At 39.4% G+C, this 14,199-nt stretch overlaps 1 protein-coding gene across 1 annotated transcript in view; it reads left to right on the top strand.

Moving 5' to 3' along the window:
* Nucleotides 1-14,199, top strand: part of LOC127946055 (serine/threonine-protein kinase PRP4 homolog) — a 106,800-nt gene that overhangs the window by 12,559 nt on the left and 80,042 nt on the right. Inside the window, exon 3 of the mRNA XM_052542340.1 lies at nt 1,328-1,480. Within this exon, the coding sequence (XP_052398300.1) occupies nt 1,328-1,480 (153 nt within the window). The remainder of the gene's footprint in view (nt 1-1,327; nt 1,481-14,199) is intronic.

Here is a 14,199-nt window from a genome sequence, read left to right as displayed (position 1 = left end):
ATGACTGTCCATATTAAAATGTAAGTTTCATTTTCATGACTGGATTTTGAGATTCCGTCCTCGTTTTCTGCTTTGCGGAAATCATAGCGCTGAACCGGGTTTGAACAGGACCTGGGTACTACCGGTACTACCGGTACTTAAAGAAACCCTGGTACCGACACATTAAATTTTTTTTAATACTGACTTGGTACCGAAGTACCAGGTCTTTTGACAACACTAGTGTGTAGTAATGTTGTGATGACTGATTGAATGCAGCACATGCATACTTGGGGTTGTTTTTTAAAGAATTATCCCAGGGGTCGGAAACCTTTTCGGCATGACGTGCCATTTTTTATTTTTCTGGTTAATCACTGTGCCATACCAAACCATACCCCCCCCCACCCCGTTTCTTGATGATGTGCTTTTTTTCTGTGGTACTCTCATGCCACATGTCGCTTAACGTCGTATTCTCCACCATGTCCCACAGAAAATCTGACCAAAAAGGTCTCTCCGCTTCGCCATCTACAGGTCTTAACCAAGAGTTTTGTGGTCCATTGGCTATTGAAAGTGTATTTTTTCTTTTTCGTGGCCACACTGGCAATGGCTGCTTAACCTGACCGAGCAGCGCGGGTGCTCTCCAATTTGAGATTGTTGTATGTTGAGGAGACATTCCTGCGCCAGTCAACAGTTTGATTGACGTACGACTCAGCCTATCGACTAATGCTTTTATTGCTCTCCTCTCAACTGTTGGACATAAGTTAACAGTACGTATCCGTGCATTTATTAGGGAGGGTCGAATGAAAAAGCGGGACAGATGCTCAATTTGCGTGATCTGGGACAAAGGGTAAAATTGCTTTACAAAGTAAAGCGGGACAGGTGGTCACTCTATTCGTGCCAGTTATTCAGCCAATAAAGTGTAGGCCAGTGTATTTCAAAATTGTGTCTAGTACTATATAAATTACAAAGGTTTAATTGGCATCTTTATTTCAAACGACCCGACCGACCGTGACCTGAATATCATTAAAAATATTTCGATGGTGACTCGTAACTGCGGGTGACCGCAAGCACCCGCTCATTTTGGATCAACCCACGCATCACTGGTGGTGTTATGCAAATCTTCCCACACAATGACTTAGACGTGGGGGTGTGTTTAAATGAGTCATTTTAGGAGGGTGTGGACTAGTCTTAACTTTTTATAAAGAATATCTCTTTGGATTGGAGACTTTAGTCTTTGCAACTGTACAGATCTTTATGCACCAAGAGCTTTTAAGACTCCAAAGAGAGAGGAAAAATTTTAATCGCATAATGTTTTTTGCCATGATTTTCAACTCTGCTTCATGTCTCTTAGGAAGCGTCCTCGTGTGGATGGAGCTGGGAGATCGCGGGAAACGAGTCCTGCACGGCGCAAAGTGAGCTCTTCACCACTCAGACGTAGGTCTGTATCACGTCGACAGTCTCGCTCCTCACCCAGAAGGCGAAGTCGATCACCCCTGAGACGCAGGTGAGGCACAGTGAAAAATACTTCTTTGAACAAGGGATGCTAATTTTCCACAAGTAACCAAACATAAAAACGCTAACTGATAAGATTATAATATTAAATTAGTATCGAATAAAAATTAAATAGCCAAGTGACTGTGACCTACAAAAAATAAAATAATTTTTCATAAGTTTATTTTAACCCTCTGAGGTCTAAGAGTATTTTGGGGGCCTGGAGAAATTTTGTCATGCCCTTACATTTGTGCTGTTTTCAGTTGCTTATAAACATCTTAATGGCTAAAGTCTAATATCACTGTAATCAGCACAATCTGGGCTATAATAATATGAGAGCAGCATGTACATGATTGTGTTTTTGAGAAATCAGTGTTATGCGTGGTTAGTGGAAAAACTAAAAATTGTAAATCCCTTGAATAAGGCCATAAAACACATACAGAACATTGGTTCCCGGGACTTTTGAGAACTGCATCTTGTAGCCTAGAATTTTTCTTTCTAAATTATGTGAAAATCATCTTGTTCACTCACTCACAGAAAACAATATATTGATTTAAATTAGTAAAAGTCATGCGAGTAGGTGTCAACTATCGTGAATATCATTGTGATTTACACCTGAGAAGACAAAGGCCCGCATAATGAGCCATTTAGTCAGGTGTGTGACTGAGAGGAAAGACTTAAAAGAATACAAGCACAAAATAAATGTATATATTTTTGTTTGTAGTTTTAGTATACATTTAATTATCCCACTAAATAATTTTATATTCACTTGGGAGTGCAGTTAAACAGTTTATTAGGAACAATCAGATATGTATAGTAACGAAGTAGAATTATTTCACTACTGTACTTAAGTACTAAAAGGATTTACTTAGGGCTGTAGTACTCGAGTCCGGTCTTGGACTCGAGTCCGGACTCGAGACATTTTTCTGTCGTCTCGGACTTGTCTCGGACTCATTGAATTTGCACTCGGACTTGTCTCGGACTTGGCCATTGGACTCGCCAAGTCTTCTAGTTGGTCTCGACCGAGTCCAGCAAAAAAAATTAAATAAAAAATGTCTCCTTCAAAACAAAACCACATTTGCATGATGTCACGACTGAAAACGTGTGGAAAACGCTAGGCGCGCTGCTCTCCTTATTTCCAAAGCACTCTGTAATCTGCGCTCGCGCTCCAGTGGCGTCTGCTGTTGCTGGGCAACCATGACCCACTCTCCATGATGACGCAGAAGTTTCAGCAAAGAATAAATGGAATTCCAGCACTAAACATCCCTTGTAGTAGCTTTGCTAATAGATTCATTTAAAAAATGGCTATCCTTGTACAACTATGATCATCTGTTTCTCCATCTTGCCTTAGCTTTCAGTATTGTTCCGGGAAAGGGTGTGCATGACCAATGGTGCACTTACTGCGACCTGAAAAGTTTAGATGTTTCTAATTAAATTTTCTACCTGTTAGATAGTGTTTTATTTACGTCTACACCTAGATAGCCTTTGATAGCCTAGATAGCCTCTTTTTTTTATCAATAAATGCGTATTAATGTATAGCCTTATGCAACAATTACATATGTAAATTTTAAAAACTTTATATATGACATTACATATTTACATTTTCATGTAACAGCCAGTATTTGTATCTGTAACAATCACAAAATTTTTCCTATCTGCATTCGGATACAACATCGTACAGTTACTTGATAAGACTGTTATGACATTTTATATATTTTTTCGTAGTTATCACTGAACAAGTATGTCGTGTTAAACTGAAATAATTATTAATTTCTAAAATAATATTTATCATGCAAGCAGAGAGTCATGACAAACGTTTAGTGATCATTTGAACACGACTGAATCTATTCAATGCACACATTCTCATTACGCAGAACACTTTGAGCGAGTCTTAATGTTAATGAACTTCACTTAACAGATGTGTGTGTTCCGCGCAAACCAGCAAAAGGTAAAGATGCAAACATGTAGGACAAGTAGACAATGTATCCGAATCGAAGCTGATTATTAGCCTGCTCTTGAGAGAGAACTGATTTGGTTTTTGAGAGACTGAGACGCGCAGCGCGGCTGTTTGATTGGTGAGCGCGCTGTGCTTATTCCATTCATTCGTTTCATGGTAGCCTAAGCTTTCAATATTTGCCTTTTAAATATATACAAATAATATAACGTGTAGCTATGATGTATTATTATAGGTAAAATTACTCTTGCAATGCTCTGATTTCTGAGAGATAAACAGAGAGGCGACAACAATGCGGTGTTTGATTTGCGCTCTTTTCACTCATAAAGTTTACATTCATTCACTTCTGGCGCTGATGCCCTGGCTCACCTGTTATCTAGCAAACACCAGACTGTGTCAGCTTCAATCGAGTATTCAGGCAGAATTATTCCTTGAGCGTTATTCGTTTTTTAAGCCATTATCCGTGCCATATTCGGCTTCAGGCACAACCCTAATTATTACATTACATATTTTATTTTTACATGCAACATAGATAAGGTCATATAGTAACAGCTCCACGCAATATTGTAATTCTAAAATTCACGTCGTACTTGCAAACACTTTGTATTCATTATGGTTAATGCATGCTGGAGTAGTCGATTGTTTCCGACAGAGCTCGACTAGTCTATGCAAGCACTAAGTAGCTACAGTATGACAAAAATGTCGCTGTATTTGTGTGCGCATGCCCAGTAGAGCCAAACGTATCCATTCTAGCCTTGCTGCGCGCATTTGTCATATCCCGAGCTTTGCATGTGTCTGTGCACTGTGCCAAGGCATCAGTCATATACATTTTTGACCACAGATATAATGTCAACAAAAAATGAAGTACATAAAAATTATAAAAGTTTAAAAGTTGTTTGTTTATCCAAGTTTAGCTCCCAGGTCGGACTGGGGGTAAAACCAGTACTCATTAGCAAGGCCCCAAAGGAAGAGAGGGCCCTTGAAAAGTATGAATCTGAAATATATATTTTTTACCTGGATATTTTCATGGGTGGGGGCCATGGGGGCCCATCAGGACTGCCTATGCATAGGGCCCAGGATCTTGTTTAACGCCCCTGTTAGCTCTAACCCTCAAGCTCTTACTAGACACACTAATCTTCCAGGTGTTTTAAGGCCAGTTGGAGCTAAACTTTTCAGGACATTGGCCATCCAGGATGTAGTTTGGAGACCCCTGTCCTACAGAGTTGTTACTTTGCACATGCTTTTTGATCATTACAAATAATAATGTAAAATGATTTTCTTAGAATAGGAGATATGCTTTCTCTCGCATCACAAACATTATCAGTAGTTAAGTATGGGGTCTTGAAGAGGACCCTTTTTTCTCTCATTTGGACTCGGTCTTGGACTTGGACTCGAAACTTTTGGACTTGGACTTGACTTGGACTCGAACCTCTTTGGACTCGGTCTTGACTCGGTCTCGACTAGTCCTGGACTTGGACTTGACTTGGACTCGACAAAGCCGGACTTGACTACAGCTCTAGATTTACTTTACAATACTGTACTTTACTAGAGTATTATTTTTTTTCTCCTACTTCCACTTTTACTTCAGTACATATTTTGATGAGTTTAATACTTTTACTCCGATATTTTTTTAATGTGCTGCATCGTTACTCGTTACAATTATAAAAATGTTACGAATCATTCCATTACAAACCCACATTACCACTGCCAGAACTGTAGATGGCAGGTTTGATGAAGCTGGCACATCATTGAGCGAAGACTACGCGTGCTGACTGAACTGCTGTGAAGAGAGAGATGAACACCGAGCCGAGCCAGATAATGACTCGTTCACGAGTCAAGAACAGGTTGCATCAGTTTTCGAATCACCAGTAGTTCTTTCTGATAGTTTGATTCAATAAACTCGTTGAAGAAAACAGTTCACAGGTTCTTTTGCGCTCTATGTAATGGCATCATTGGCATTGACTGCAAGCCTACGGTTTACCTGGAGCTCATAACATTAGCACAGAATCAGTTCAGAATCAATCACCAAAAGAATCAGTTTGGTTCAGAGTCAGATGCTCTGTGTGTCGGTTTGCTTCAGGCTGAATCACACATGCGCAGTATAATCAGCTCCTCGGTTCTCGAATCGGACGCTTCTGACAGAAACGGTTCTTGACTCGTGAACGAGTCAGTCTGTTGTTCGTTATCTGGCTCGGCTCGGTGTTCATCTTCAGTTCTCTCTTCACATCAGTTCAGTCAGTGTACTGTTTGAGTACATGAATAACACCGGAATATTAGTTTGTTTTAACTCAGAGGGAGTGTCAGCCACATTAAACAAGTTAACAGCTTAAGTCATTTGTGGATTAATGCTTATTGGAGATGCAAACCGTTTAAAACGATTCAGTTTGATTTGGTGAACTGTTTCAAGAAGATCCGGTTACATCGAATGATTCGTTCGCGAACCGGATATGACAAACTGCTTTGTTTTGAACTGTTTTACAACAAACACGGAAGAGAAGACAATGCTGAATAAAGTCGTAGTTTTTGCTATTTTTGGACCAAAATGTATTTTCGATGCTTCAAAAAATTCAACTGACCCTCTGATGTCACATGGACTACTTTGATGATGTTTTTCTTACCTTTCTGGACATGGACAGTAGAACGTACACACAGCTTCAATGGAGGGACTGAGAGCTCTCGGACTAAATCTAAAATATCTTAAACTGTGTTCCAAAAATAAACTGAGGTCTTGCGGGTTTGAAACAACATGAGGGTAAGTTATTAATGACGTAATTTTGCAAATTGGGTGAACTAACCCTTTAATATTTTTTTTGTTTACAAAAAGTTATAGTCAAAGGAATTGTGATTGTCCTTTAGGGTAATCATTTGAAATGATAAAAACAATATGTTCAAACTTTTGAGTACTTTCTTTAATAACTACATAGCACAATACTTGTACTTTTACTTTCAGTACTTGAGTAGTAAATTTTAAAATAGACTACTTGCAATACTTAAGTACAAAAAATGTTGAATACTTTAGTACTTCTACTTAAGTGTGGTGCTTAAAGAGCACTTCAACTTCTACTCAAGTCACTTTTTTGATAGAGCACTTGTACTTTTACTCAAGTCTGGGTCTCTAGTACTTTATACATCTCTGGGAACAATCAATGCTGACTTTCAAAGCTGAATTTTTAGCTTCATTGCTCCAGTCACACACTGATTGAAAAAAAAAAAATGGGATATTGGTTTATTTTGACTCAAAGGGAGTGTCAACCACATTAAAAAAATGAATAACTTAAGTAATTTGTGGAGTAATGTTTACTGGAGACACGAAACGTTTCAAACAATTCAGTCCGATTTGGTGAACTGGTTTACTAAGAAGAACCGGTTAAGTCGAAAGATCCACTCACGAACCGGACATCACTAGTACAAAGGGAAGAGATATTAATACATAGTGTATTAAATGTGTGCGTTACTTTGAGCCTTTTCTTTGAACAATTTTAGACCTCAGTTACTTTGCTTTGAGTTTCATCATTTTGACTTTAACCGAATGCAACACGCAGTTTGATTGCTGAATGGAGGATGACAGACAGCCGCAGCAGAAACAAAAGTTTAGGTGAACTTGAATTTAATGACTTAAATTAATCTTTACCTCACATTGAACTATGGAACGGCTTCAGAACACTTGAAATATATTGCACGAGAATGTTTTGGTGCTTTAAAATGTTTTTGTGCCTTTTGTGGGGCTCAACAATAACACATAGTATATGCACAATATCGTATTTGGATCAGTCTCATCTGACCGATACCGATCCGCAGAAAATGTCAGTATCGGAGCAAATACCTATTCTGAGTATTGGATCATTGCATCCCTAATCAGAACCTGGATTCATCCATTTTCAAATTATCGTGCACTTGCAGCGCTTCTAAGAACTGAAAAGCAAAAATAGGGTAAATGACAAAAAATTAAATATACAGGACTACACTAAATTATTTTTCACTCAATTAACAAATTAAGATGACGAAAACGACAATACAAACAGGCTCATATGCCCTTTGTAGAACCTGCATATTTTTTTTGTCAGACAAAAACATAAATAGTAGGCCTATCTCAGTGCTCAATAGCCGCGTTTCCACTGGTGAGCTTAAACCGGGAGTGCTAGTGCGTGCCAGGGCCAGTCGCGTTTCCACTGTCACTTCCGGGGCTTGATCGTGCCTCGCCGGGGCTTCCTCGGGGCCAATGGCCAGGGTTTTTTGGCCCGACGAAAACCTTGGGCCAAAGCGGGCCAGCTGGGGCTAGAGGAGGGGTTATGAACAAAGGTGGAGTTTCTCCGTGTCTGGAGAGCGTCAGCCGCGGATCATTTCAGAAAGATAACAGCTTTAACACCAGTATTAAAGACTTTTACAATAAGTTGAGCTCAAAACTCACTCTTAGTTAGCAGCAAGTGTTTGAAATAACTTGATCCGATGTGGATTATAATCACTAAACAAGGCAGAAATATTTATAAGCGATGTAAAAGACTATGCACGCTAAACATTAACGTTATCATGGTAAACATGGTAAATATGACCGCTTGGATAAATCAGATGTCAGCTTCTTATTCTCTATCACAATTGTGTATTTATTAAGTAACATTTTATCTGTCGTTTCGTGAGTTTAGCTCCACGTTGCATATCATCAAAATATAATAATGATTTTTGTTCAGGAGCTTTTATAAAAATAGAGAGTCTGCGCCGCGGATCATTTCAGGAAGATAACAGCTTTAACACCAGCATTAAACACTTTTTTTTTTTTTATATATATATAATATATATATATATATATATATATATATATATATATATATATATATATATATATATATATATATATATATATATATATATATATATATATATATATATATATAATATGTCGAGCTCAAAACTCACTTAATCTATAACTTGATCCAATGTGGATTATAAACACCATACAAGGCAGAAATATTTATAAGCGATGCAAAAGTCTGCACACTAGGCATTAACATTAAAGGGGGGGTGAAATGCTCTTTCATGCATACTGAGTTTTTTACACTGTTAAAGAGTTGGATTCCCATGCTAAACATGGACAAAGTTTCAAAAATTAAGTTGTACGTTTGAAGGAGTATTTTTGTTCCAAAAATACTCCTTCCGGTTTGTCACAAGTTTTGGAAAGTTTTTTTTTCGAGTATCGTTCTGTGTGATGTTAGATGGAGCGGAATTTCCTTATATGGGTCCTAAGGGCACTTCTGCCGGAAGAGCGCGTGCTCCCGTATAGCAAAGACGAGACATTCACTGATCAGAGCGAGAGTGAAATGTCACAAAAGAAGTGTGTTTTTGGTTGCAAGGGCAAGACAACCCTGCACAAAAAACACATCAAGGGACCAGTTGACGGAGTTTATTTTTAAAGAGCATCAACGGAGTTGTGCAAGTGTTTTTGTTTGTTCCCTGCATTTCGAAGATGCTTGTTTTACAAACAAGGCCCAGTTTTACGCCGGATTTGCATATCGTTTATTTCTTAAGGATAATGCAGTCCCAACGAAAAAGTATCACGATCATGTGTTGGAACAGCAGGCGGTGAGTAAAACTGCTTCAAATATCTCTGTGTTGTTAACTTAGCTATCGGCGCGTAAGCACATCAAGTTAACCTTGTACACCTTTAAAGAAAAAAAAAGACGACATATAGAGTAACTTAGTCATTTTCCAAAACCGCTAAGTGTAACAGAGGCCAGCGGGTTAGTGCTGTGCAAGTAAACCTCCCCGATCTCAAGAGACGCACTAGCAACAAACGCTAGTGGCTGTAGCCATTTAGCCTCCTTGTTAGAGGAGACCCGGGTTCGAGCCCCGCCCTGAGCGAGTGAGAGGAGTGTCAGAAAGGACCCGGGAGAGAGGGGTTACATAAGCAACTAAATACCGTTTAAATACATACCACATAGAGACGCTGTTGCTGCTGCTGCTCTCTTTCAGTTTCAGCCTCGGGATCTGATTCTGGATCATAAATAAACGTCTGAATCTGACTGTTAGCCATGGTTTGTTTTGGATAATGTTTTTTTTTTCCTCACGGTAATGTCACAACTTCCGAACGCTCTCAACGCAAAAGCCTCGTGATTCTTTAGCTCCGCCCACACATCACGCCTCCAGCGGCTCGTGTTTTTCCGAAAAAAATCGGCTCAGACTATTTTTCTCTTATAAATATAATAAAACTAAAGGCTTTTTGGAGATATGAAGGATGCTGTACTACTCTATAGGTACTCAAGATTAATAGGAGATTGAGTGAAAATGAGCATTTCACCCCCCCTTTAAAGCCCTGCATTTCAGCCCGAGCCTGACGGGCCCCGACTTATTTATGCCCCTAGGGCCGGGCCAATTTTCACATTATAGCTCACATGCTGGCCGGGCCTCTGGCCTTTTTTGGGTTATCCTTCTATTTATATTTTTAGACATTAAATTAAAAAAATGAGAAGTTGACTTCGACGATAGAAAAACATAGACATTTCATAACCTCATAACTTTCAGAATCTGATAATTCAACCCGTTATAATTAAACTGACATACTGACTGACATGCGCACGCACGCTTTTCCGTCAGCGCGACCCACGATTATACTTCACTTATAGACATTTATTGTAGTAGTAGCTATTATAGGCCTCTAAAGTAATGTAAATGTAAACAGCACGAGACCCTGCTACCGCAACTGTCATGACTGGCTCGCTCTGTGTTTAGTGTCCCGTCAGCAGCAGCGAACGTGTCTTCAGCGCAGTGGGAAGAGTGATAGAAGAAAGGAGGACTGTGTTAAAACCTTCCACTCTGGAGGCTATTCTTTTTCTTCACGATGCTCTGTTAGAGACTGTTCTAACTTTTCATTTGACTGGACTTTATTTTCGTTTAACTGTTGGAAACTAATGGAAAAAAGAATGGACATGTTCTGTGGTGCATTTTTGAGGTAAGATAACCTGCAAGTTTGTTTTTAATTAATTTAATTTGTTTAGATTGTAGGCTAATTCTCATTTAGTTTGCGAGCGCTGTTGCGAGCCTGCCTCAGTATTTCAATTTTTTTATTTTATTTTACTTACTTTGGTTTAATAAACATTTATTAAACTAACTGTCTGTGTGATATGCTTGAAGTGTTTTATATATGGATTTTATTGTAGCCAAGTAAAGTATTAGCGTTAATTTGAGAGGCTTAATTGATGAAATATGTTTTAGGCTACTCGCTGTCGGCTCGGCTTTTTAACGTTAATCGTCATTTAAAAAAAAAATGCTCCAAACATTTTTCTAAATTAACTTGATAAAGAAATGAAATAATCATAACACAAAACTGACCCATTTTTTAATTGTTGCAAATAGGGCAGGCTTCCGCTGTGTAATAAAATAAATAAATAAATAAAAACACGGGCTCGTGTCAGACTCACCTAATTCTGATTAGGTGTCGGACACGGGTCGGGCTAGGGCCTGAGCGTCTCGCGCCAGGGCCGGGCTCGGGCCTAGATTTGAGGCCCGTGCAGGTCTCTAATTAACATTACCATAGTAAACATGGTAAATATGACCACTTGAAGAAATCAGACGTCTGCTTATTATTCTCTATCACAATCGTGTATTTATTTAGTAACTTAAATTATCTGTCACAAGCCTCGTCTCAAGAGTTTAGATCGTAAAAAAATATTATAATGTTTTTTGTTCGGGAGCTTTTATAAAAATAGAGATATTATCATTCATTCTAAATGTGACAGCTACTGTGGCTAATAAACATAAACAGACTCGACTGAATAAGCAGGCTATTTTCAGAAGCTTTAAAAATAAATAAAATAGAAATAAGTGTATTTATGTGTGATTTAATTTTGAGTCCTGATAAATTAAATCAATATGATCAATGTATCACTTATTCCACATCGATGCTTTTGAATTAGAATATTTACCAAAGCAAGCAAACAAACGGCCGCTTTTATCATCTTCTTTTTGTGATCGCGTATGTTCCAGTTAATATTTCTTAGTTTTCTGATAACTTCTCTTTGTTGGTGAAATGATGAGGTTACATGACGTTGTTCTGAGAGGTGTGTAAAGGGCGTGTTTTAGTGACGCGCAGCGGAGCTTCAGGCTCCACTGTTGAAAACCTGCGCTAATTCTGGCCTCGTGCTACTGGCCCGAGGCTATCAGCCCCGTCCGGCCTGGTTTAAGCCCTGGCTCGCACTGGCCCAACAGTGGAAATGCGGCTTAATGTGCCTGTGTTTATGTTAAAAAAGTAACATATCAGCTATCTGTGGGGATAGTCCTGGAGCGCAGCCTGTTAACCTTCGTTCATCTTTGGAACACAAATTAAGATATTTTTTAATAAATCTGAAGCTTTCTGACCCTGCATAGACAGCAACGCAACTGCCACGTTCAAGGCCCAGAAAGGTAGTAAGAACATTGTTAAAGTAGTCATTGTAACATCAGTGGTTCAACCTTAATTTTATGAAGCTACGAGACTACTTTTTGTGTGCAAAGAAAACAAAAATAATGACTTTATTCCACAATTTCTTCTTTCCTTGTCAGTCTAATGTAGACATGATGCAAGTAAGAGATTGGGCAGTGTAAAGCTTCTTTAACAGAAATAGTTAGATTGCGATGACCTAAGATGATTTTTTTTTTTTTTTTTTTTTTTTTTTTTTTTTGTGATTATGAGGGGAGCAATCTTTCTAGGCTATAATACTTTTAGAAAGTGTTGCATGCATCAGTCCAAAAGATGTTAAATAATGCACCCATTCATAAAAAGAAAAAGGCCCAAATTGATGCGTTTTTGTAAGAAAATATCCATAAAGTCATCACCATTTCCACACAAAATATGAAATCGCAAAATTGTTTTCAACATTGATAATAATCATAAATGTTTCTTGAGTCCAATAAATTGTAATGATTTCTACAAGATCATGTGACAAACTGGAGTAGTAAAGAAAATTCTGCTTTGCATCACAGGAGTAACATATTAAAATTGAAAACATTTTTGTATTTGTAGTAGGGCTGTGACGGTGGTTGATTTTTACCACCGCGGTAGTCATAACTTTTTTTCATTTTAACGTAGGGACGGGGATGACCACCCACTGCTTCTGTCACTTTTTCTCATGACAAGAAGTGATTTTATTCAGTAGCAGAATGACTGAACAGGAGACGTTTCAAATATGCACTCCACTTCACTTTATTATCAGGTGCAAGTTAAGGGAGCGCGGACGGTCCTGTGCTCAAAGTTGCCGGTGCGCGCTTCCTTTGTGCATATCCTTTCATATCAAACTGTGAAATAAACTATGTGCAAGTAGTGTCATGGTCAGTTAAATACCAAAGAAACAATGCAGTTAAACAAGAAAGTAACCTTAATAAGAAAGTTAAATACACCCTGTCTAACGGGATGCACCGTGACAAAATACTCCTAAATACTCATACATGGCAAAATACTCATTATAATCAGTGATGCTACACTGGATGCAGCACAACACAACATGATCAATCCCCTGTCCGGTTTGTGAGGTACTGAAACAGTCCAAATGTCCTGTGTAGACACCAGACAGACTAAACCTGTTGCATCGCGGTTGTGTTGCGTCCGGTTTACTTTTCCGCACCAAACAAACTCAGTAACTCCTCATCTGCACACGCTCTCTTTGAAATATGAATTGTTGCCATATTACTGCCGGTGGCAGTAGACAACCGTGGTAGCAACCGACCCCTGCGGTGACGCGGTTGTCAGGGCAACCGTCACAGCCCTAATTTGTAGTAAGAAAGTTAAACTGGAGGCGGAAGTCTTCTTGTATATGCTGCCTCAGGTGATGCTCCCCTCGCCCGAGGTTTGTAAAATTGAGCTTGCCTCTCCTGTGAGATTCAGCGACTCTGCCATGCTTAGGAACCTTGAAGTACACACGCTAAGCTTTGTGTACTTTCTCAAAACCACATGGAACTTTCTGAATTCTTGTACGATAAGGGTTACGCACTCCGTTCCCTTTCTTGAGATGATTAAACCTTGCTTCCTTGGGCTCCATTCAGCCAGTGTGTATTTGTTTATACACCTCAAGCATCGCTTCCCTCAACATGAGGGGCTATTTGGGTGATTCTTGTGGTAACTTAGCAGCGATTCGTGCCCTTTCTTGAGTTGTTAGAAGCCCCGTTTAAACTCTGGGGCACCACTCCACCTATGTATCCTCGGATACCTATCTAAACAGGGTGTTGCTACTAGAGAACTGTCGAGACAGCTCTTTCAGCAAGCTTATGCGTAAGCTAGCGGTAGCCCCTGTGTGACAGGCAAGACTTGGTAGAAATGCTAGGTTCTTAGCCATATCCCTTTATAGGAATCATTCCTGATTCCAAGCCTTCAACTCTACCCTGGCCCGAGGCCCTAACAATTATGTTGGGTATGTAGCTTAGGCCTTTTTAGCCGTAAGGGGTACTTTCAAAGACAGCCGTCTAACATCCCAGGGGCAACTCCCATGGAAATGGTAGAGTTGGTACTTAGTGCTTGCCATGATTTTGGCCTGCACTCCCCTCAGCATGGCGCCGTGGGTATACTGTTCCCCAAAGTGGCCCCTAAAGGAAGCAGTTCGAAGTTTCCTCGAAAGGGAACTGTCTCAGGTTACGTATGTAACCTTAGTTCCCTGAGTAGGGAACTAGACACTGCGTCCTCTAGCTCCCTGCCATGCTTCGGACGCAAGCTTCAGATGAAGATAATGATGTGCTCTCCTGGTGGTTATTTATAGTCGCGCCGGTAGTGACACCGGAGGCTGTTGCCGGCCAACAATTTGGTGTTTTTTCAATGTAGGCTT

The sequence above is a fragment of the Carassius gibelio genome, chromosome A24 (genome assembly GCF_023724105.1).
Source record: "Carassius gibelio isolate Cgi1373 ecotype wild population from Czech Republic chromosome A24, carGib1.2-hapl.c, whole genome shotgun sequence".
NCBI lineage: Eukaryota > Metazoa > Chordata > Actinopteri > Cypriniformes > Cyprinidae > Carassius > Carassius gibelio.
This window is presented reverse-complemented; position numbering and strand designations above follow the sequence as displayed.